We start from the raw sequence: 26,421 nt of genomic DNA, 5'->3' as shown, positions 1-26,421 counted from the left end.
ATGCAGTTTTTTAATACAATCTGGGTGCCAAAACCGGCTCACCCAACAGAGAATAATCTTGGTAGTAGTACCTCTCTACTCGGAAGTAGATATTCCGGCTGAAACCCCGGATAAACACTCTGACAACTCCCAGCTCCAATCTGCCCCACGAAAACCCCAGCGTCAGCCTCTAGGGACTGCGTCAGCCCTTCCTGGCCCAGCGTCAGCCCAATAACCCCTGCGTCAACCTCTGGAGGCACTGCGTCAGCCTCTAGAGCCTCTGCATCACCCATGCTGGCTCTCTGAGGCACTGCGCAACTCCTGGTTGCCTCTGCGTGGGCCCTAGCTGGCTTTGCGTGGCCTCTGGCTGGCTCTGCGTCCCTCTCTCCTGGCTTCTGCGCTGATTCTCTCGGTACCCTCTCTGCCTCTCTGCTTCTGTATTCACTGCCCCTCAGCTGCAACTCTGATCACTCTTTCGACTTCCTCAGCAAACCCTGCCCCAGAAAATTGAAATCTTGATCAACTCGATGTGTTCTCCAAGTGACCCTCAAGCCTCCTCTTATACTTTTCTCATTGACAATTCAACGGCCGAGATTAAGTCCCTAATCAACGGCTAAGATTAATTCTGGCTTGATCCATGACTTTTGGACCCTTCTAACATAGTTTGATATTAATTCACATTAACATTTTATTTTCCCTAAGTTTAGACTTAGGAACTCCATTAAAAATAGTAATTATTTTAATATTTCCCAAACTATTTAGATTTTGCCCAAACCATTTTTGGGTATTGGAGATCTCATGTGCTTTAGCCTCTCCACCAATTTTTGTGGCTAGAGCACATCCGATGCTACCCAAATCAACATCAGATACCCATCTATTGGTTGCATTCAAGGGGCAGCTATTTGGCACACGTGGTTTCCAGTGGTCATCAGTACTACACAGTGGCAGGCACCGGAAGCTTAGCATGCCTCAGATTAGTTCATGATGTATGGAGCCTATATATGGGTGGCATGCAGGGACTAGAGATGAGGGCCAAAGAGATTCCATCGGTTGTCAGGGCTATGCCGCAACAGATCGGCCTATGGAATGCAGGGATTCAATTGATCAATAGATCACTCGTGATGAGCGGAATCGTGGCAGAGAGTGATATAGTTCGCTCTTGGGATGACGGGTTCACAGAGGATTTCATCATATAGGGAGGCAAACATTCTCTATTGTTGCACAAGTTCGGAGTTAGATTTGGATGGGTAGGCCTTGGTGCCATTGAGATGCCCAGGCAGGATGTGTCTCGCCTCTTTAAGTATTCTACCACCGAGTTCCAAGAGACGAGGATATTGTCTGTGCATGATGGGGAGTATGACATAGTCAGAGTAGCGCAGCATCAGCATGCTGGCACCACTCTGGGACTAGCAGGGAACTGGGGAGCCACAGCTCAATAACCTTGAGGGATGCGCCAGCTACTGCAGGGGGAGATCATACAGATCTTCCATTGGGCTTTAGCGAGTCACTAATGGAGCAAGGGACTTCTGGTACTTGCACCAGGCAGGATAATGAGTGGAGCGAGGGGAGCTTCATGTTGGACAAGATGGCTTGGGATCCTAGTATTGAAGGATTCTTTCATATCAGGACAGTGCTGAGGTTAGGGACGATTCAGTGGCACATCTGGGACCCTAGCACATGTTGCAGTGACAGTGGGGAGCAACAGTTAGAGAGGATGCTCATTCAGGGATTGTTTGAGGACAAGCGATTTTTGGAGCGTTGAAAAAACTTGTCGGATGAGGATGCCACCTGGGAGGATGAGCATATTGGAGCACCCAGCTTTGAGGTTGCTTGAGGGCAAGCAACATTTGGGAGGGAGGACTGTCATGTCCCTTCTCAAACTGAAGCGAACAAAATTCCTTCTTAAGATTAATTACTCAAGAATACTTGGAATATCAAGATATCCATGAAGATATAATATTATATATTAAAATGAATAAGAAAGATAATGATAATGATTTACAATGAGAACAAGAGGCTTGCTTCTATATCACGCAAGCGTCTCTTCATGAAGAGTCATGTTCTATTAGACATGCCTCTTCAACCTAATTATTAGCTTAACTTAACTATTATTTATGATTATTATCTTTTACATTATATTTATATTATTTATATATTTTATTCGTTACATTGCCTCCTTCCTCAAAAAGCTTTGTCCTCAAAGCTTGTCGATGAAAAAAAGCTTGATCTCTTTTTCGGCTTTGAAAGTCTTTCTGTTTTGGAATAGTCATCCTTGTCGATACAAGTTGATATGATCTTCTTAGTGACAAACAAAATTGTCGCACCGAGAAGGGATCAGACCATCCCAGATTAATCTTCTGTATAGCATTCTGATCACTGGAATTTTGTGACGACTTGTTAGCATAAGACTGGATTGAGATTACATCACTATTATCCGGAACATCAGTTTGTTGTTTCGGTTCTGACTTGTTCAAATATGTAGCATGGTTGATTCGTCTGTTCTCATGATTCGGATGCCGATATGGAACCTTTTTTGTTTGATTTTTCCTTACTGGGCATGCGACAATTTTTATATTTTCTTCTGGCGAAGATGTTGAGTTTGTTATGAAACATTCATTGGGGATGTTCATCGTTTGAGTTGCAACATCCACACTCGTCTTTTCTTCAACTTGCTTGTCTTCTTCCTGAGCTGTGACATTCACTGAATCGGTATGTGTTGTTTTGTCATCAACTTGAATTCATACATTTGATGCTTCCTTCTTGATAAGTTGTTGTACCCGGTTTTCTAATGACTTCTTATCCTTCTTTAGTATCTTAATTTGCGTCAGCAATTTTTCACTATGGTTTTTAAGTCAAGAAACTTCTTCATTTTTGTCAATAATGATTTTGTCAATTTCATTTTGCATATTTTGTAATACTTTTTTACCTTCTTGAGAAATTACTTTTGAAATATCCAATATATCTTCTGGCGTTACTGAATTAGGTTTCAGTGTAACATCTTTGAGCGTTATTTTCTTCTTCTTGTAAGAAAATGTTAAAAACTTTTTCTTAGTATTTAGAATAAAGGAACCTAGAGTTTTCATCCATGGTGATCCCAAAACAATGTCACTATCGTTAAAAGATAGGGTTTGCACGGTGAATTGTGAGGTAAAAGTATAATCTCCAATATTTAGGTGTAAATTGCTTATATCGTATTGTTTGCCAATTAAATTTGTTTCAACTATATTTGATTCAGGAATCACCAATTGATTAGCACATTTAGGACTAACATAATTACTTCTTTCAGTAGGACTGATAGAGATTATGATGTCTCTTCCTGCGAGTGATCCTTTGATGTTAAATAGTGTGCGAACACATGTACTACGGGTTTCAGGAAACCTTTCATTACTAGTCTCCATTTTTTCCTTGATGTTTTTACGTAAACAATATGTCAACTGGAGCTATTTTTATTATAAAATATCACTTATTTCTCCTATATATATTTTTCAAATATTCTCCTCTTCCTCTTCTTTTTTTTGGTTTGCTCTTTTAATAAAAAATTTATATAATAATAATTTATATATATTATAAAAATATAATTATATAAAATTTATATATACTTTTTTGAGACCCACTTTTCCTTTTATATGTAACTTAAGGCTTATATAGTATCCTTTTTTATAATTATAATAATATTTTTTTCTCGGAAAATTTGGATGAGACGCGACTCTTGGTACGGTCAAAATTTTTAGATTTGAACGATTAAAATTATTTAGATCACACTTTTTTTTTCTCCAATGTTATCAAAATATCTTTTACTTTTAAAATACCATGGGCTATTACCATGGGTTGTTTTTAAAACATCCTGTAAAAAGATATTTACCTTTCACGTAAGAGCTTTTTATTCTTGTTTCTTTAACTTTTAAAATACCATGGGCTATTACCATGGGTTGTTTTTAAAACCTCCGTTAAAATGTTCTCCACGTAAAAAGTAAAACGTATTCCTTTTGTTTTTTGTTTTTCTTTTTTTTCCTTTAACTTTTTAAAATACCATGGGCAATTACCATGGGTTGTTTTTAAAACCACGGGCTTCTCCACGTAAAAAGCTTTAAATATACTTGGTATGAGATTTTGTATCCGTTTTGTTTTTTCTTTTACTTTTCTTCTTCTTCTTCTTTTTATTTTATTTACTTATATTTTTTTTTGGTTAATTTTTTTTTTTTTTTTTAATGGCCAAAGGCCTAAAAAATGGAGAATCTCCCAATATATAGCGAAACGCTTCAATTATGACAGCAACAAGGTTGATGATAGGTTGATAGCCAAAGGCCTGGTGATCAGCCAAACGTGGCTCTGATACCAAATGAAGCGAACAAAGTTCCTTCTTAAGATTAATTACTCCAGAATACTTGGAATATCAAGATATCCATGAAGATATAAATATTATATATTAAAATGAATAAGAATGATAATGATAATGATTTACAATGAGAACAAGAGGCTTGCTTATATATCACGCAAGCGTCTCTTCATGAAGAGTCATGTTCTATTAGACATGCCTCTTCAACTTAATTATTAGCTTAACTTAACTATTATTTATGATTATTATCTTTTACATTATATTTATATTATTTATATATTTTATTCGTTACACAAACACATTTGTAACAGGGTGCTGCTACACAATTTTGCACAATTTTGGCTAAGGAAGAGAACCCATCATTTTCGACTTAGGGACTTAGGAGGCAATTCGACTTAATTTGGTTGCTAGTGGAATGTGGGGGCCACCCACATGGGAATTTGAATTGGCCCATTTGAATAGCTTGGAGGGAAAGTCGAATAGGTGGATGGAGGGGCCCACATGAGGCAAGGGAGGCCCAAGGAGTTATAAGGAGGGAGCAGCTCTCATTTTGGGATTCATTCATACATCTTGCAAACAAAATCACATGACTCTTCACTCTGCTATTTAGCTGAGTGAACCAGTTGTTTAGCCATGAATCTCTCAAGCGAGAGATTCAACCTCTACTTTGGGGGACCATCCGTGCCCGCCCTAGAGAGGTAGTTCTACAAGGATTTCAGGAGTTTCGGGGCAGTGACATAGCACCACCAACTAGCGCAAAGTAGGAAGTGCATATTTCTGGGCAACCAGAGAATACGCAGAGGGAGATAGAGGTCAGCAGAGATCAGATTGTTTGCTAGAGAGTTAAAGCGCTGAGACAGCAGCAATAGACTAGCATTCTTGCTGAGTTTTACAACCAGCATTCCAGCAGTTCGAATTGTTGGGCTAGCGGACAGCGTAGAGGTCACTCAGTGGTTTTTTGTGGAGCTTAGGAGCAGATGTCTTAGGCCAAGAGCTCACCTAGGAAGTCAAGGATTGGATAACAAGGGTCAACGCAACACTTTGGGGGCATTTCCAAGAGGATTTACAGGCAGTTTCCAACAGGCCGGGTTTTGCAATTGCAGCTGAGGTTGGGCTCCAAGAGGGTCGAATTTCAAAAGTCTAAACCAACCAAAATCCTTTCTAGGTTTTTCTAGGTTTTTGACAAGGATCCCAAATATAAAGTTTCATAATTTTCTGAGCACCGGAAGTGGGGTCTTTAGCCGTATCTTTGCAGCAGACAGTGTAGAATTGTTGGGGATTGAATAGTGCCTTTGGGGGTCAATTTTGGGAATTCCAAATCAGGCCAAACCATTTTTGGGTTTTCGTGGGTTTTGGCCAAGGAGTTTGTGTCTGAAGTTTCATCATTTTCTGAGCACCGGAGGAGGAGTTTCTTGCAATCCCTTTCTAGGCAGCAATGAAGTTTTCTAGGCAATGCAAAGCATTAGAGGAGCAGTCATTTCCAGCATTTGAGATCATTGTATTATCACCTGGGTTCTGTCACGCTTTCCATTGAGGCAAGCCCAGGTGCATTCCTCCATACTATTGTACTTGCTCCATTGATTAATAAAATGGCTCAGCTAGTTCTTAATTCCAGAGTTTTTATGAGCATTTGCTGATTGTTTAAAATTTTTGTGTTGTAAATTGCTTTTGCTTTGCATATCACTATTTATTTAAGTTTGGAACATTACAGCTGGCTAGGAATGGATCAATTTCAAGGTAATCGATGACGTGGGGGTCGAAATGCTGAGCGACAAAGGAACGGGCAATTTGTTTAGATTGGCTTTGTCGGCAAGGAGTTCACATCAATGTGCACCCAGCGTATCAATTCCGATATAAATGCAAATTAGCGTGTCGAAAGGGGTACTGAAACAAATCGGAGCTCTACAAGCGAGTGCAGGCTGCACAGGACGTCGAAGGCAAGATTGTGGTATTGCGACGGAAAGCATTAAGGAAGTGTGATCGACAAAGTTTGGGCACTGTAAAAAATTGTCATAATAGCCAAGTCAGAGCGACATCGAAGAGCAGCAAATTTTGTTGCCAGATTCCAAAGGAGCTATGCGTAATGCTATACGTTGAAGTAAGCAAGCCGAGACAAATTGTTGGGGAACCCAAATTCATATTGTTGTCAACGTAAGCCATCAAATTGCCGCATTAGTGAAGGCCACCATTACCATCACAGTTGTCACTACTATCAATTGATGTTCAACGCAAATCCAATCAATCAGGCCAATGGAGAAATTAATCAACCAGGAGCCGAGTTTTCTCCACGTCGACCAAAATCCAAACACTGGTGTGTTGGAGGTGATGCGTGACATTGTGATTTCCATCAATGGGTTAGACGTCCAAAAAAATAATTGTTGTACGGGAGGCGAAGTTTCTCTTTTCCTAGTGGCCGACTTATTAAGTTCATAGCTGGGTCGAGTTCTCTAGCACGATTCCTCCTCATTTTTTTGTTGAGCGTGACTACCGTGGGGTCATGGGATGGTATATGGAGCAAATCAAAGTCTTCGGGTGTGAAAGCTAAGCATTCCTGCTAATAAAAGACAAAATTTGAGGCTGGTTCGAGTATGGTAACAACATATCTCTTCTTGTCGGCGCTGTCGGGTGTAACTGATTGGAGGACTGTGGACTAGAATGTATTTCTTGAAGGTTGAACGCATCATAGGGGCCCTTTGCTGGAACTGACTATTGAAACTCTCTGGGGCAGTATATATTCCAAGTTCCCTACATTTGTTTTCTTCACTAATTGATTTATAACTTTGCTCATTCTCAAATCTGGTATTATTATATCAGCATTAAGAAAACATATTTGTATTTTCTGAGCAATTCATAGATCAGGTTTGACTGAGTATTATGCAGAAATTTTGTTGTTAGAAGTAACGCTTGTGATTGTCTCATGATGCATGACATGATCATTGTACGATGAGTCATATGTTGCAGAATATCGAGCATTAATATGCTAATGGCTGAGTGAAGTATGAGGATATGTTTGTTGTGTATAGTGGAGTCAAGTATTGACATTGCTGAGCAAGTAAGGTCAGTAAATTTGTGTGCCCATTGTTGCTTGTGTCTTGTATAGTTATATACTGTCAACGTCCAGTCATTATTGTGTATAAGTCGGCTATGGAGAAATTAATGACAAACCTGAATAAGTTAAACAATACAAAGGTTGGTGCCTTAAACCAACATGCATCATTGGACCAAAAATCAACACAAAACAGCAAACCTTTCTCAAAAAGGATCCACAACCTTCTCCAGCAAGAACCGCCAAAGGACCTGCAGAGAGAGCAGGAGATTGGGCACAAAATATAAGCACTTGGAGTAGATTTAAAACGCATGAAAATCACATGGAAGGTTCTTTCCAAACTTGATGAACTAGATGCACTTTTTTCCGAAGTGAACCAATTAGAAGGGAAGAAAAAAATTTGGGCTCTAAAACCAGTGATGCTTGCTCTCATACAACACAAGTTCTTGGAGGAACCTTGTGAACGGGTTAGACTTCCAGTTGCATCTTGTCTTAGTCACATCATGAGACTAACTGCCCCTATAGCTCCTTACAATGATGATGTTATGAGGAGAATTTTCAGGCTGAAAGTATAAACTTTTCAGGACTTGGATGACAGTGCAGGCTCTACCCTTGGGAAGAAGCTTGATATTCTAGGAGGCATGGCCATGACTAGGACTTATGAGATCCTGTTTGATCTGGAGTATGACGATTTGATCCTATAAATGTTCCAATGCTTCTTTAGCATTAGGAAACATCATCCTAACAGAGTCATAGCACACATGCAGTCCATCTTGTCCTCATGTATGAGAGGTCGTGATGCCATCTGTCGGGAGTTGCAGTCTCGATTGTTGTTTGTTTGGAGGAGAGAGCAGTTGGTCTCACCTGTTGCTTATGGTCTAGCTGAGAGGTTGGTTGAGCAGAACATTGGGTTGTTCAGGAGACAGTTGACCAGGGAGGAGCAGCTCAGGTTTGGGGGCTCATGCAGCAAGAATGAGATGAGGAGGAAGGGACTTTGCTTCATCTGCAAAGGACCTTGGGGACCTGACAACTCATGCTTGAGTGACACTAAGGAGATGACAGTGGTAGAGCAGGGAGATATTCTTTATGTCTATCAGGATGAGGACTCTTCGTTGGACGAGTCCATGGGTTCATACAATGATACCTTAGAGGAGCACGAGCAGTCATATGGAGTTGATGACAGTAACCCAAATATTAATCCATGTGTAGAGGAGCAAGAGTCATGTCGAGTCATTAACATCAAGCCAGATTCATACAATGAGAAGCATATGATGGAGTGTGAGTCAGCTAAGGAGGATGAGGCACACAGTATGCATGATGAGCCTTTTTGGGAGAGCTAGTTGGAGGTTCATATTGAACCCGTGATGATGGAGGATGAGCAGCCACCCTTGGGGTCAGTCGTTGATGAGGAGCAGACAGATGTACAGACAGCTGGCAGGGTGACGATGTTCGCTGACACTTGTCCTCAGGAGATGCTGGAGTATGACAGGACAGTTTGGCAGGAGATTGGTGGATTGGAGGAGCGTGGAGTTTCCTATCAGGCGAGGGAGATGGCAGTGCATCCATCTTTGGGTCTACCCATTGATGAGGTGCAAACAGGTGTAGTGGCAGCTAGCCGAGCTGCAACATTTTCAAGAAGCAGCCCTCTCCAGGAGTACATAGACAAGGCTTGCAGCACGGTTTGGCTACTTGTACCCAATGTTGCACGAAGCGGGGGCGAAGCGGAAGCGTTTTTTGGAAGCGGGGACGCGGAAGCGTCATTTTCCAAAAATCTAGGAAGCGAAGCGTCTGCGGAAGCGTCTGCTATATATATATATATATATATATATATATATATATATATGTATATATATATATATGTATATATATATATGTATATATATATATATATATATATATTTGCATTTATACTCAAAACAAACATCCCAAATAGCAAATTAATTGTAGAAAACATGAAAACATGCATATTTTTGCATAAATCAAGATAGATATAACATCCATTGTACATTAATGATTAATTATTCGAGCATCAACCATCTAGAATCTAGATTCTTCTCCTCCTGTCTAGCCTTTGCCTCTACCTCGATTGTCTAGGGATATTAGTCAACATTGCCCAATTTTGATCAAACTACCTAATTCAAGACTTAAAATATGTTAGAAAAAGCTTAACATGTTTGATTGATGATTTTGACTTGATTGAAAGGTAATTTTTTGCTAAGGGTGTGCTGCGTGACAAAGGAGTTCAACAATTAGCACCACCAACACTAGGGTACATATAGGGCTTGGTGCTCTTGATTAAATGCTAATCGCATACCTTCATACTTGATATAATCTAATGAAATGCCACAATCCCATTGATCCTGAATTCCTGAAAACTGTTAAGTCTGCTGAATTTTGAATAGGATATGAAATCCTATTTTCTCCATATGAAGTCCAATGAGACTGGAACCACTCTCAAACATCCTGAGTCATTTCATGGTAATGTTAAAAATTTAAGTAAAAGGATGAAAATGAAAAATAAAGGAGAATGTCAATTTTACTTTAAGAATTTAACATTACCATGAGGGAGCATCTGCTATATTTATATTTTTTTTGCCTTCATTCGTCACCTTAACCCAAGGTGGACCCACCCCCAACAAGCAAACTCACATAAAATTAAAAAAAAAAAATTGAAAAAAAAAAAACAATTTTCTAAATGCTTTTTCAGAAGCGTACGGGAAGCGTACGCTTCCTCCTCCGAAGCGCCACGCTTTCGACGCCCGAAGCGTCGTACAAAGTGCGCTTCAGCGCTTCGGAAGCGGCGCTTCTGTACGGGACGCGCTTCGGGGCTTGGAACCGTGGGGGGGGGGCTTCGTGCAACATTGCTTGTACCCATTACAGGGAGAGAGGCAGAACTTTCTCGTGGGTATTAATGACCAACCAGATAGGGCAGCATGAGTTGAGCATGGACTAACATCAGCATAGTAGACTTGTTCCTTACACATGAGTCCATGACATAGATTGGCGGGAGATCGTGAATTGGTATCCTATTGATGGAGTATCATTCTTAGTCGAGAGCAATGGACTGCAGGAGCCCTTAGAGGTGGGGGATATTATACTCTTGTCGGCAGCAAAATGTGGGTTCGCCAATCATCAGTATCTCAGCACAGCATCAGTATGGTGAGACTGACCTTGGGGTATACCGTATGCCAAGGATTGGATTGGAGAGAGGTGATGAGATGGTACACAATTGGCGAGGCAGCGTTCACAGTCGGGGCTACAAGACAACAGGAGCCATGGAGCATTAACGCTCCTTCTTGGTGACATTGGGATCCAGGTGGATCCACTGACAGCAGGTTGAGTCAAGGATGGACATGGGATCCGGGTATTGGAGGATCCAGTCATGTTTCGATAGCTTGGAGACATGACATGGACTAGTGGTTCGTATGGGATCCGAGCATTGGGTCTCAGTGACGTTGGGCCACCAGATTGTTCCACAGATTTGGATTGATTGAGGGCAAGCAATCTTGGGGCAAGAGGACTGGCATGTCCCCATTTTTATTCTTCTTCATAGTACAGCCAAGGTGGATTTCCAGGACAGGGGACGGTCAGGTCAATGGAGTAGGTTTATGTCACCAGCGGTACCGATGGAGTTTTGAGGAGTTTTTATGGGATTTGAAGTAATTCGCTTGGCATATTCCATCATCAACACAGTTTTCCTTTCGTTCTATTGCATTCTGACGACTTTCAAACATCAATGTTATTACTAGGCATAACTTAATTAATTATGCTCGAGGTTGCATTCCAGGAATATTAATTCATGGAACACCTGAGTGTAATAGCTCATTGGAACTGGAACGAGAATATCTACATGATGGAAGTTTTAGATGGGAGTTTTAGTGACCTGAGGAGACATGGTGGTCAATTTACCCTTTTCCCACATTAAAAAGAATATTTTAATTAAAATAAAAGAGGGAAAAGTGCTCCATGACTAAAGTAATAATAAAATAGAAAATTCTAGAGGGGTCCATCAGATCTATAAAAGAGGAGGAGGAGACCATTGGAGGACATCTTGGAGTTGATATTGTTTCTTGTATGTGAGGTTGAGAACATGGTTCTCTACTCCATTGGTAGCCACAAGACGAAAACCCTCAGGTGATTAAGAGACATTGGCAAGCACCCATCTCCCCTTGGTGGATTTATTCAGAATCCACAGGTGTAGTGATTGTTTTTCTGATTCAATTTGGACACTGGAGGGTCATTCCCAGCTATTGTATTGGCATCTATCTATATATAATAAAGCTGGATTTTGGTTACTGCATTTCTCATTATTCCTCATGTTGTGATTTTTAATGAGGTCTTTATGCAATTTATGGTTTCAGTCAAATTTCTGGTGTTTGGGGTTTCATGGCAATTTCCTGTTATGTGATTGAGAATTTGATTTGAAGGTTTGTTCCAAAATTCCCCCGTTTGGGACATTACAGTCATCATCGAGCAGGCCAAATTGATATTAATTGCAGGTACGGGTTGTGCATGTTGGGGCCTGTAGCGTGCCATTACAGTTGAGTGTCATCACCATGCAAGCCGAATTGATATTATTTGTAGGACGAGTGCTATTCATGTCGATTTATTCTAGAAGGGTCGAGTATACTTGTAGCATGCCCTTTCAGCTAAAGCAAGCCATATTGATATTAATAAAGGGCCAGTTGTTGTGCATATTGCTACCTAGCAAAGGGCCGAATTCACACTGTGAAAGGCAGGGTACATGAGGCCGATATGCTAAGGAGACCTCAGCATGTGCAGTGGTGGCACTCTTGTCATTTTGGCAAAGCCGTGGTCATTGACAATAGGAGATAAAAATTTCCAAGTGTCCTGATCGAATTTGCAAGAGAATGATTGGCATCAGTGAGGAGGCCAAATAGCTGCTAACAAATCACGTTGAATTCCCGAGTTGAAGAGTCATATTAATCAGCAGTTTGATGGAAAGCAATCTGAGGGTTGATTCACTAGGTGCTACCCTAAAAAATTATGTAATTTCATCCTGAAATTCTCATCAATAAATTATTGTCAGAGTTGTAGCTTTTATGGGCTTTTACATCACAATTCTTATAATTTTGCTGGTACTTTATTGTGTGAGATGTGCAATGTTTGGATGTTTATAGAATAAGAATTCATGAAACAAATTTTATAAAACAAATTCCCCAAACATTTTGGCCCTAAATTACCCAAGGATATTACAAACAGTCTCTAAGGTGCAACAACCTCCCTCTAACATGCCAGCAGTCACATCCATGAAGTGTGAGGTCAAAACCCTCCTCAAAACAAGCTCCATGTCCAAGGGGAGAGCCAATGACCCCGTGAAGAAGGGGGAGGCTCCTCAAAAATGGTGATGTATGCCTCCAAATATGTGCCAAGAGAGGAAGCACTCCAATGACGATGGTGAGTCATCCTCTAATCATCCATCATGCATTGAAATAGCCCTCAAAAAGGCTAAGCACTCCTAGGGAGGGGCCCTCAATCATCAAAGTGCATAAAAACATGTATAAGGGGGAGGGCGCTCCACATTAGGGTGCCTCTCATGATGTAAGACATTGAATACATGCCACATCACTGCCAAAGTGTGAGGGAAAAAATTACCTAGGCCAAAGTGTGACATACATACATAGATCTATGCTTATGATAAAAAAGTGTGCTCTAAGTAAGCAACCTTTACAGCAACATAGCACAACTTTACAAAGGGTAAAGTGAAAAAACCTAGGTGAACTCTAAGCCATGTGTCCTAAGAGACCATTCCCAAGAACCCTGCACACCCACCTTGACCATAAGTGATCTCAATACGATGGTTAGAATGAGCCATAAGTGCAAGATTAGCCTTGAATTGGATTTTAGAAGGACATGCCATGACCAACCACAAGGGTCTAGAGAACCACCTAAGTGAAAAAACACTTTACATAGAGCAATAAGCATGGCCTAGTACAAATACAACTAATGCATCATCACAATGTTTGTCTTATCATGATACATCACAAAATCCGCATGAAACTATGAAGGCACAATTGATCATGGAAAATCAAACTCAGACAACTGCTCAAAAATGTGCAACAGGATCAACTCTGACTTTGGAACAACCTGTGCAAAGAAAATGGATCACAATGATGCAAATCTGCGGGTTAATTAGCATATCATGTCGTCTGATTTAAACAAAAAGCACTATTATCATTTATGTTATATGGAATTTAAAGGATAAAGTCAGGATTGTCTTCAACGTGAATAGTAAAACATACAGATTGAAAAACATACTGTGGAAACCAAAAATTCCAAAGGCACTGTGATTTAGGACTGGTTTTCTTGTTAGTTAAATCAGGAATAAAGCATTGGATCACTAGCCTAGCATGCATAAAGAAGACTTAAGAATGGGCGCTTAGCATGTATTCCTCTTGAAAATGGCAGAGAGTGGACTCAATTTAAAGGTGCATGCACAAACGTGTACAGTACAAATCCAACTGCATGCAAATTTTTACCTCTTCTATAACTGTGACTGGTCTGACTGTATATGCATGAGTCCATTTTATTTCTTATATTCAACTGAGAAATATTTTTTCCATCAAATTACCCATCCAACTCAGTATCAAGGAGACAATTGTATGATTTGTGCCTTTTTGCCTAGAAGTGTGAAAAATAAGGGAATAGAAAATTTTATTAGGTTTTGACAATTAAAAGCAAGGACTATCAGCAGATTCAGCACCCTATAATAATATCTCTCTAATAAATAAAGGTTGAATGCAAATAAGACCAAAATCAAAAGACACAGTCTTACCACTTTCAGAAAATATAAGACATGAACCAATGGTTTCTTCATACTCCCCTCTCTACACAAAATAAAATAACCAATGAAAAACATGCAACAATGCTGTTATTTAGCAATTTATCAAGCATATTTTACAGAACTACAACGCTTAAACATAAAGTCCAACTGAAAAATATGACAGAAGATTTTTAGATTATAAGATCATAGTCCGAAGATACTGAATTATCCAACATAGGCTATGCACCAGCAGAGTTAATAAGCACAAATAGAAAAATTGCGTTCATACAATAGAATATGAAAGCAAACTACATCGTTTATGATTTATGTCTAAAAGGAATATGTTTATATCCAACTGAAGCCTATTTTATAGGACACGAACAATGCTCAAACATAAAGCCCATTTGATCAATTTGATAGAACATTTTTAGAATACAAAGACAATCTAGTTTGAAGATAGTGAATTTTCCAACATAGGTTATGTAGTAGCAGAGATAATAACCACAAATTGAAAAATTGCTTTGATCCAATGGACTAACATCGTTTAGGTTTAAAAGAAAGGACAGCTGACATCCATCCAAAGCCTATTTTATAGGGGTCTTGCATTAAAAACCTCGGAAATATCCATTGCTCTACTTTGTCCAACTTTGATATGGCCATGCCATCATGGATATGAAGATCACTCAACACCAGAAGGCAGCAGTTTATGCAATCATAGCCATGAAGGGAAACACCATCATACATTATTGAAGTAAATGAAACAAATGTAATATTCACATTGTTGACAGGGTTCAAGCTGAGAAGTTTTTTATTACCTGTAAGCCTTGCTGCCGCAAAATTTAGCAGGCCCAGTGCAAAGCCTCATTGGGTGAGGGGCCAGACCTTATGGCAACAAAGAGGAAGGGTTGCCACTGTCACCTCAGCAACCTTCCTCCTGCTCTTTAGTGGGATTTAAACCACAAGGGAGGCTTCCCTAAATCACCTATAAGGATATTCTAATACTAGGGCTCAAGGTGATAAGTTTTTGAAGGTCTAAAGATGGATAAAGTACTTGGCAGGGCCAAAGATGACCTAGGTTTTCTATGCTAAGTTTCAAGTGCTATGAACCCAAACCACTAGATGGGCTGCTATAAGTTAGGGTTTGGATGATCTTCAATAATATGGCATTCAATGTCATATAGCAGCCTTAGAAAAGGCCTTAAAATGATCTTCAACAAGAATGGGACAAGGCCTTCAAATAGAGGTTAGGGTTTGACTAGGGTAAATTGTTTTATGACTGTTAAATATACATAAACAGCAAGATAAATGGATGACAACAGCCTTGTTAAGGTATGTTATGCTATGTTGAAAATTGGCAGCTATGGGATGAATTTCCTTGAATAAAATTTAATTTCTGACCTTTCTAGAGTGATTATCTAAAAATAGAAAGCCATGTCTATCTTTGCAACCATGACTTTCCAAAAATAGTAAATCACCTTCCATCAATTCGTAATCATATATAGATGATGGAAAATCACTTAACTTGTCCTTAATCAATCTCAATTATTTAATTTTTAATTTAATCATCAATATTATTAATATTTTTATCCTTATGATGCTATAATAATATTATTCAAAGAGAAATACATGTCACCTCTCCTATTTGGCAATCAATCCACCCCATCTCTCTCTCTCTCTGATGGCACTCATAACTCTCTCACTCTCTCTCCCTAAATGAATGTGTTCCTCTCTCTTGAATGCTCCTCCACATCTCTTACACGCATTTATGACTTGTCATAAGATTCCTCTTACACCTCTTCAATGCATAAGTTACACTCTTCATGGCATGCGTGCGCCTCTGTCTTTATGGTGTAAGTTACTCAAGGCATGTGTAATCCCTCTTTATGGCATGAGTTACTAAGGAGAGTGTACCTCCTTTCTGACATAAGTTACTCTCCAATTTTGGTATGAGTAACTCCTCCTCAAGGCATAGGAGTTACTCCCTCATGAATTCGACCTCCTTGTTCTTCCTATATATTTGTGACTCTCATCCTCACTTGACACACTTACTTGTGCTTGTGAAAGGAGAATTCAAACTTGAGAGAAAGAGAGTCAGAGAGGCTAGAGGAAGATTGAGAGAGAGAGAGAGAGTTTTGAAGAGCAAGAGCGGATTTTAGAGAGCCAAAGTGATTCAATGTCAGCATCAGCTACTGCTTTCAGAGATCTTCTTCAGATTTGAGTGAACTTCTTCATTCTCTCATTGTACTTTGTATCTATCTTGAACAATCGAATTCTAATAAAAGAAGAATATGGTTGGGTTTTCCCCTTGCGGGTTGTGCCCTGGTCATTAACCTAACTTCTTTGTGTCTCGTTGAGTTCTTGGTTGTCTTCTATTGTGCATATGGTTTATATGGTTTATGTTCTATCTACAATTACTTAACTTATATTGTAGCATAAAGAAGTTTTGGATTGAAGTGATTGTAACAGCATAGAACATATGATTTTCAACATGTTATCTCCTATGCTAGATTTTGCTTGTGGATGAATTATGGAGACTAATCCTAAATTATGAGCCACCCACATGCAACAAAATGACACTTTATATGCATAAATCAGACCTAATTCCCTAGTGGCTGCCCTAGCTATCTAGGAGAGAGAAAAGGGAAAAGATTTTTATGAAGTTTTATGATGATCAACACACTACTAGACCAACACCTTATCTAACAAGGGTTCCATGGAATCTTGATGGCACAGATTCTAAGGGAGAATATTAATTGGATTAAGGGGGGATGCCTTAGCGCATCCACTTATAAAACCCTAGCTATTGCTCTTGTGAGGGGAGAAATTAAATATAGGTTTTGCACACAAAGAGTTTCCCTATAGGCCTCGTTACCACAAAATCTAGCATGCCTTGGAGAGGGAAACCCTACAAGACAAGAAGCTAGACTAAGTGCTAACAATGGGGCAATGGCCCACTATCACCACAGCAAAGGCCCCTTGCTCTTTATGGATTTTCACCGATGGTTGGTCTCGGTAGGATAAGATCACCTATGAAAGATATTCTAAGGTTGAGGTGTAAGGTGATAGGCTAGCATCTCTTGTGAAAGACACAAATTTCAGGTATAAGGCTTCACTAAGAAGTAATATGCTTTCTATGAGAGACCTAGGAAAGAAATGCACAAGACCTAGGGTTTGCTGATTTTGCTCGAGTATAGGAGTTTCCAAGGTCAAGGCAATGGAGAGAAAAGGCTTCTTAAGATATACTTCAACAAGTACTAAGCTCATACAACCTTCAAGGAAGCCCTCAAGTTGAGGAGGAACAAGCTAGGGTTTCCCTCATAGGGAAACACCTAGGGCAAGAGATTTTATGGAGAAAAATTAAGTGGATGCCCACCAAATTTGTAGGTCAAGTAGCCAAGACCCTCCACTTGATGTTTAGGCTCTCAAGTCTCCACAAAACATCTCCCCTAAAAGTTCTAAGCCTTAATTTATCGTCCTACCCTTAAAAGGGTTGAAATTTCAAGAGAAGAATTTATGGACGAAATGTGAGGATGGTCATCAGTGACTTGGACAAGTGCCTTGTCCTTTGAGCATATGGAGTCAAGGATGTTCAAGATAAGCTAAATTTGTTTCTAAGGAGGCCGAAAATTGATGCCCTAGGTATTGATTCCCAGCAATTACCCACTTCTAAGGAAAATGGAATTTGATGGAGATTTATAGGAATTCTTCCACTAGGAACATTAATTACATGTTATACAATGAGTAACATATGAAATTCTCAACTAGATAGCTTTCAAAATAAATTTTCAACAAATTAGGGCATAAACAAGCATAATCTAGAAGCAGCAATTCCATACATTAGACAAATTCAAAATAATAATCTTCAACAATAGGCACTTACAAGATAACATGTAGTATATCCATCCATTCACCAAAGAAATAGCTCCAAAGACAATCCAAAATAGCTTCCAAACATCAAAATGCATCCAAGATACTCCAATAGCCAAAAAGAAGCAAGTGCAAGTTCCTTCAAGAGGTCCGAATTCTCCAAGTGTGATGATGATGAGAGATGAAATGATCTCTCTCCAATATATACATGTCCAATGATCTCTAATTTTAGCCTACTAGCCCATCAAATAATAAAATAATCAGCAAGAACTAAGTAAGGTCACAAGCCGACCTTATAGCCAATGTAAAATCATAATAAATCACCCACAAGAAGGTCATAATGTTGACGTCATGCATGTGTAGGCCTCTTGGAGGCATGCGTTGGGCTCCTCTAGTGCCAAACTGAGTGAAGAGGGCTCCAAAAATCATGTCCTAGGGGTTGGCCCCTAGATCTCCATGCAAATCATTGTGTGGACCCTAATTTTGTGTTTGGGGTAGAAAATAGTTCTCATGGGTCTCCTAGTGATAGAATAGCCTGATTTTGCTCCAACATTGAGGGTTCAAAGGATGGTGCTAGCCCTCCCATGTCTCAAGGAGTGAGAAAAACCTCATTTGGGCCTCGGATCAGCTGCCAAACCATGTGCGCACTGCTATGTTGATTGGGGCATACTAGTCCAAGTGCATCATCTTATGAATAATGTAGGGCAAAGTGTAGGTTGCTAAGGGTGTTGAAGGTGCCCATGGAATGGAATGATGCTTTGCAAGTGGTAGGAGTCCCATGGCTCTCAACGCTTCACCTGTAGGGTGTCATAATGCTCCTCTAGTGGACTTGGGCCCTAGTTAAGTTGCCTAGCCCATGAAGAAAACCACTTGCCAATCACACACAATGTTTAGTGTCACCATTAGGTACAATAATCATTAATGCATCTAAGTGGACCAAACTTGTTAGTCGAAAGCAAATTAACACTTCATACAGGGCTTCTCTTCCAAATTTGGGTTTTGATCACGTAATAGTGTTACCTCGCTAGGTAGAAGTGGCTAATAGACAATCTTATTAGGTGTTCTCGAGTCTCGACACCTAAGGGGAAAGACAATTCCCTGGTAAATCCCTCAATCAATAGGTGTCATGTTAATAATGATGGAACATAGGAGGAACAAGGGGTCTTAGAGCCAGATGCCATGATCAAAGGGGTAGTAATAATGAGGAAATCCACATTCTGGGCATACAAATGTAAGGAGGGAGCAATCATGGACGCATAAGTTACACTAGCCTTGGTTTTTCCACCCCTCTTATTGCCTTTTGCCTTTTCTTGATTTTTCTTTATATTACTACTCGAAGCTCTAGGAAATGAGAGCATGTTGTCAATGACGTGTAGCAGTGATTACCCCCTTAGTGGTGGGGCAGTTCATCCCCCACCAAGGGTTGGGACATCCAAGGGTTCCTTTTATGATATGATGAGGCAACATTGACCCTAAGAACCGAGTGATAGCCATAATAAGGGGTAGAGCTTGTTGCCACACAATCTAGTAAGGCCTTGGGAGGGGAACCTATGGAACAACAACTAGACCAAATGACAACAATGGGACAAAGACCCAATGTCACCTCACTCAATGTCCCCTGCTCTTTACGGACTTTCACCTATGGGAGGAGTCCCAGTAGGAATAAATCACTCAAAATGGATATGTCAATGACTAACTATGGAGAGATTTCACAGGGCCCATTCAGGGAGAGACTCAATTAAGGCTTAATGCTTCAAAGAAGCTAATGGCTCTCCAAGAAAGGCCTAGGAGGAAAATCTACACTTAGGGTTTCAGATAGTCAATTATGACGAGTATGTCTAAGGTCAAGACCTCCAAGATGAGATAGGACCTCTCAAGAAGCTTTGCAAGATTATTGGACACCTTAAATAGGATTTCGCTATCCTTGGGAGACCTAACTTAGGGCTTACACTAGACCTAGGGTTTTAGGATATACATGGGAAGAAATTCCTCCAAAGTTTTCATTAGATCACGGTAAAGCAGAAGAAAGGGTCTCTTGAGATTTATTTCACTAAATACTAAGTTCATATGACATTGAAGAAAGCTAACAATCTAAGAGATTCAAGCTAGGTCCCTTCTAGGGCACACCTAGGGCATAAAAATTTATGGAGAATCCACTGTGGGAACTCAAACAAATTTTGAGATCCTCTAGAGAAAACACTAAGGAAGACTCCTATCCAAACAGTTTCTCAAAACCCCTTCTCTAATGAAATCCGCAGGATGCCCTAGCTAGTTTTCTAAAGGAGGGGCCAAAAATTTAGAGAGAAAAGAAAGAGAAACAAGGGTGTCATCACCAATGTTCATGGACCAGTGCCTAATCCTTGGGTTATGGAATCTATGATGGTTTAAGATTCGCCAAACTCGTCTTCAAGGAGGCTAAAAAGCGATGCCCTAGAAACCACTCTAACAATTACCAAATCAATATCTATGGTTTTTCATGGAAGAAGAACAAGATCCCATCCACTAGGAACATTCATCTATTGTCATTCAATGAGTAACATGTGCAATTTACAACCAAATAACCTTTTACAATTATTTTCAATAAATTGGGGCACAAGAGAATTAGCTAGTTGCAATAATTCCACACATTAGACATTATTCCAAAACAAAATTTCAACAAGATAGCACTTACAAGATGACAAGAGATATATCCAACCATAGAAAAGAAGTAGCCCTAAGAGAGATCGAAGTTTAGCTTCCAAAGATATCGAAATGCATCAAAAGAATCTCCAAGTAGCATCCAAGGAAAAGTGCAAAAATTTTCTACAAGAGAAATTATCCAAGTGATGATGATGCTCTCTCACAATGAGAGTTATGTCTATTTATATGATCATTTCCTAATTTGAATTAGCCTAATTAGCCCCAACAACTATAACATAATTTGCAAATAACAAATCTTGGCGACAAGCCCACCAAGTAGCTACTAAAGTGATGAAGCCATCCATAAGTGAGTTGAAATGATGAAGTAGTGATGTAGAAGGGTCATTGGAGGGCCGTTGAGTCCTCAAGGTGCCATGATGAGTGAGAGGGCTCCATGAATGTTGGACAAGGGGGTCGCCCCCTAATCTCTATGTAAATCATCATGTGGTGTTCCAAAATGGCTCTGGGGCACAAATACTAGTCTCATGGGTCTCCTGGTGAAAGATAATCCTGTAGACTGCTGCAAATGAGGGTACTGATGATGGTGCTTTCCCTCCCATGTCTCAAGGACGAGACAAACCTCCTTTGGGCCTTGAATCAAATGCCAAACCATGTGTACATTGCTAAGCCAATTGCGGGCAATGTTCCTCCAAGCGCATCATCTCATGAATAATGTGGGGCAATGAACAAGATACTAAAAGTGTTGAAGGTGCCCATGATATGAGATAGTGCTCTATCACATGATGGAGCCCCATGGCTCTCAACGCATCCCCTACAAGTGTCAATATGATCCTCTTGTGGGCCTGGGCTCCAGTTAAGTTGCCCAGCCCATGATGAAACCCAGTGTTGCATGACACCCCCCCCAAGGATCCAAACCAAGAATTGCATCACGTACGGATCCGTGGGGGATCCGTTGTTGGATTCGCAATTCGGAATTTCAAAACTGCGGATCAGGCCGGCGAAGAGAATTCCTAGAAATTTAGAACCATCTCGGCCCGATCCGCGGTTTCAGATTTTCGAACCGCGAATCCGACAACGGATCCTCCCCGGATCAGCGACGGATTGGACACGGATCCCAAGCGGATCCGAAGGGAGATGAATAGTTCCACGGGGTTCTAAATAATTTTTTTATTTTTTCTTTGACTTAAGTTGGGTTGGGGCTTCCCGGACACTCCCAAGGTGCTCCCTTGATGCTCCTTAGATGCTTCCTAGATGCTCCCTCATGGTAATGTTAAATTCTTAAAGTAAAAGTGACATTCTCCTTTATTTTTCATTTTCATCCTTTTACTTAAATTTTTAACATTACCATGAAATGACTCAGGATGTTTGAGTGGTTCCAACCTCATCAGACTTCATATGGAGAAAATATAATTTCATATCCTATTCAAAATTCAACATACTTAACAGGTTTTAGGAATTCAAGATCAATGGGATTGTGGCATTTCATTAGATTATATTATGTATGAGGGTATGTGATTAGCATTTAATCAAGAGCACCAAACCCTATATGTACCCTAGTGTTGGTGGTGTTAATTGTTGAACTCCTTTGTCATGCCCTTGGCAAAAAGTTACCTTTCAATGAAGCCAAAATCATCGATCAAGCATGTTAAGATTTTTCTACCATATTTTAAGGCTTGGATTAGGTAGTTTGGTCAAAATCAGGCAATGCTAATTAATATCCCCAAACAATCAAGGTAGAGGCAAACACTAGACAAGAGGAGAGGAATCTAGATTCTAGATGGTTGATGTTCGAATAGTTAATCATTAATTTACAATGGATGCCATATCTATCGTGATTTATGTACAAAAATGCATGCTTCCATATCTTCTACAACTAATTTGGTATTTTGGATGTTTTTTTAATATAAATGCAAAAAATATAAAAACAATATATATATAGTAGATGCTTCGCTTCCTAGATTTTTGGGAAATGATGCTTCCGCATCCCCGCTTCGTGCAACATTGATGAAACCACCTGCCAATTATGCATAAGATCCAATGCATCTCCTCACTTTCAAGTACAATAATTCATTAGTGCAATTAAGTGAACCAAGCTTGTTAGTCAAGGGCACAAGCGAGTCTTCATAATGGGCTTCCCTTCCAAATTTGGGGTTTTGAACATGTAATAGTGTTACCTCCCTAGGTAGGAGTGGCTAATAAACAACCCTATTAGGTGTTCCCAACCCCTAGAGGGAGAGACATGTCCAAGGTATATCCTTCAAGTAATAGGGGTCATGTGGATGATGACGAGGTGGATCGGGACAGAGGGGTCTCAAGGCCAAATACCATGGGTTCAAGGGTGGTAATGATGAGGAATGTCCACATATTTGGGTGTATAGATGTAGGAGGGAGCAATCGTGGTACATGAGTTACCCTAGCCTTTGTTTTTCCACCCTTCTTCATTTGCCTTTTGCCTTTTCTTGATTTTCTTTTATTATATTTCTCGGGGCTCCAGGAGATGAGAGCATGTTGTGTATGATATAAGCAGTGATTACCCCCTTAAGGTGGGGCAGTTCATTGCCCACCAAGGATTGGGACATGCATGGGTTCCTTAATGATGAAAGGGGTACTTAAGGGGCCCTAGGAACCAAGGTGAAGGCCATAATGAAGGGGTAGAGATCATGTTTAGCTTTTGCCCACGTGCTCATATAGTGTCCCGACCATCTTTTGCATTTTGTGATATTATTTTCATGTGGCCATGATATGCTTTTAATCTTTTTTTTTTAGCTACATCAACTTTCGAGGCAACATTCCAGGCCCGACCCAGACATGTGGACAAGGGGAGGGGGAGTACCAGAGCCTTGTGGACCTAAAGAGGGAAGATGATGAAAAAGGGCAGGTAATGTGCGAAGGGAAGTGAAAAATATGAAATGGGAAAACGGGACCGCTACCAAAATCAATGTTTCCCAAGTACTACCCATGCTGAAGCTATGAGCCAATAGGGGAGATCCCATGGGACTAGGGTTGAGGATTAACCCCCCCCTTTTAAGGTGAGGGAACAAGACTACAGTGAAAACCCTTCATCCTTCCAAGTCACCGAATAATCCATACCCAATGTGCCCAAGGAAAAACAAGCATAAGCACCTGATTGCACAATGAAAAACATACCTTTAAGATTTGGATGGCCCACCTTCAAACATACACTCTTGACAGATGGGCGAGGGGACATATGACTAGCTCAGACAGCGGATATCAATTGGCACATTTATTGGCTACACTGATGGCTGTCAGAGGCGGTTGGTTGTCAGCTGAAGACAAATCAAGGAGAAAAATTCTCCTATGGGGTCACCCACTAGTTGTGGTTAATAGAGTTCATACTTGGCTTTTGCCCACGTGCTAATATTAATGTCCGCTCTACCCCCATCCGCTGCTCGACCCCGTCCACTCTACCCCCATCCGCTGCTCGACCCTGTCCGCTGCTCGACCTCGTCCACCCCATCCACTCCGCTGCTCGACCCGTCCACGCCACTGCTCTACCCGTCCACTCCATTGCTCGACTCTTCCACGACTTGCTGCCACAGAGCTGTTTGACCTCCTCTGCAGACTTCCATCGAGGCTCCACGCCCCTACTTGACCCGTCCACGCCGCTGTCGAAGTTGCTGCTTGTTGGAACGGTTGAAGCTCCACACACAGCAGCGTCAACGTTTGCCACAACGCTGCCGTCTGCCGCCGTCGACCTTTGCCATCGCTGCCGCCATCGACGTTCGCCACATTGTTGCTGTCGTCTACTGCCGTCTACGTTTCGGCCCTCTGAAAACCTCCTAGAAATTTTCAGCCCTGGAAAATTCAACTACTCCAACCATGACAGAGCAGCTACACAACAAGGATCCCGGGGAAGCCGAAACGCCACTGTCCAAAGATTTCAACAACAGAGGTCCGCTGAAGTACTTACAACAGTGCCACAATAAAGGTGAGAATGTATACAGCCCCACCGATATTGCATTAGAAACAGATTTTGCTTTCTGGACATCCCAAATTAGACAAATTATGAGCAAAATGGAACACCTAGAGGCGGAAAATCGCGGGCTATGAGCCGACATCGACACTTTGTCAAATAGAGTTCTATCGGTAGAGGGAGACAACGCATCTATCAGAAAAACACTGCAGGAATACCAAGAACAAAGTGCGGGGCAGAATTCCGACAAAGATCTTACAGGCGGAGATCAGAGATCTTAAAAACAAACAAGAGGAAATTAGATCCCAACAAATGTCCTTTAAACAGGAAACGGAGTCGCATATCAACACATGGGCACACGTGGGCAAAGGAAAGGACAAGGCCCCTCCGCTCATAGTGGTGGAGGAAGTAGTGCAGGCAAAGCTTGTGGAGGAAAGAACCGGACGAGCAAGAGAATTAAATCTTAAGGTAAGAGGACTCCCTACACCTCCCCCCTCAGCGGACCCAATGGAATTGGGGAACAGGTTTCTATGCGACACTCTCGACATACCAGACATAACCTTGGACAAAGCCTGGATAGGGTAGGACTCTACCCTCTTCCTCAGGTTCCGTGACTCCTCAGATAGACTTCGGGTACTCCGAGCCAAGCAGAAGTTATTCTCTCTTCCGAATAAACTGTTTTTGGATGAAGACCTCACAAGAGCTCAAGTAGCTGAATTGAAACAGGTCAGGGAACAGGTTGCAGCAGCAAGACAGGCAGGGAAATGGGCAGTGATTAGAAACCTTCGAGCAGTTATTCGGGACACCTTTTCCCCGGGATGGGCATCCCGTTCAGGTAGCTCCAAATGACGGGCCCGAGCGGAGAGGAGGCGGGGCACGGATCTCTTGGTTCACTGCTGGAATGGCAATGGATCCTTCTGGTCTTCACCAGGCCTACTTTATGAAGCCCTTAGCTCAAAAGACATCCTCTCGGTTACCGAGACTCATGCGAGCCCAATCCGACCTCTCCCTGACATTACAGGATACCAGTGGACCGTAGTTTGCAGACAGGAGACACGGAGTTCAAGAGGTGTCAGGGGATCAGGGGGTGTTGCTTGCCTCGTCCGTGATAGCCTCAGGAGCAGAGTATCAGTGGTCGCGACCGATGAGTATGCCAGATTCATGTGGATTCAGATCAGAGCCAGAACATCACCTCCGAGAGACATTTATGTCACAGTCTGTTACTTCCCACCTATCTCGTCTTCCTACGCTATTCACAATAGCTCAGATGGAGACCCTTTTACAGACCTGTACTCTGACATCACCAGGTTTTCGGCAGTAGGGGACGTCATTCTCACAGGGGACTTCAATGCCCGGACCAAAGACCTCCAGACTCCTATACACGACCGGACAGAGGATATATTTTGCACTCGGGGGATTGACCTGACCACGATCGACATGCATCGGACCTCTAAGGATCACTTGGGACCCACCACAACCTATGGGAGATATCTGCTACAGTTGGGAGAATCTCATGAGCTGGTAATTTTGAATGGCCTACCATGTTTCCCATCCTCGCACTTCTTTACCTGCAAACCATTTAGAGGCGAAGCAAGTGTGGTTGACTACGCTATTGCAAACACAGATCTCCTCCCTTACATCAAAAATTTCTCGATCACCCCCATCCCTCTCGTAGATCATGCACTTCTCTCACTCTCTCTGCAGTTTGACCTCCTGAATCCACCTCCTACTCTTCCCCGCAGCCCTCCCAGGACCACCTTCCGATTTGAGGAGGGTGACCCTGATCTCTTCTCCTCTATCCTCAGACAGACACTCCCATCAGAGTCCCAGTTCGC

The 26,421-nt window shown here is 41.2% G+C and overlaps 1 protein-coding gene across 4 annotated transcripts in view; it reads right to left on the bottom strand.

Moving 5' to 3' along the window:
* LOC149141435 (Transcription factor TFIIIC, tau55-related protein) overlaps nt 1-26,421 on the bottom strand; it is a 205,112-nt gene that overhangs the window by 97,355 nt on the left and 81,336 nt on the right. For all 4 annotated transcript variants that reach the window (XM_089449472.1, XM_089449471.1, XM_089449474.1 and 1 more), the window contains one exon: nt 14,158-14,209. In XM_089449472.1, coding sequence (XP_089305598.1) covers nt 14,158-14,209 — 52 coding nt within the window. The remainder of the gene's footprint in view (nt 1-14,157; nt 14,210-26,421) is intronic.

This window comes from Pinus tabuliformis, chromosome X (assembly GCF_031772625.1).
Source record: "Pinus tabuliformis cultivar Carrire ecotype Pingquan chromosome X, CPIR1, whole genome shotgun sequence".
Classification (NCBI taxonomy): Eukaryota; Viridiplantae; Streptophyta; class Pinopsida; order Pinales; family Pinaceae; genus Pinus; species Pinus tabuliformis.
The sequence above is the reverse complement of the archived record's forward strand: the minus strand, read 5'-3'. Positions and strand labels throughout refer to the sequence as shown.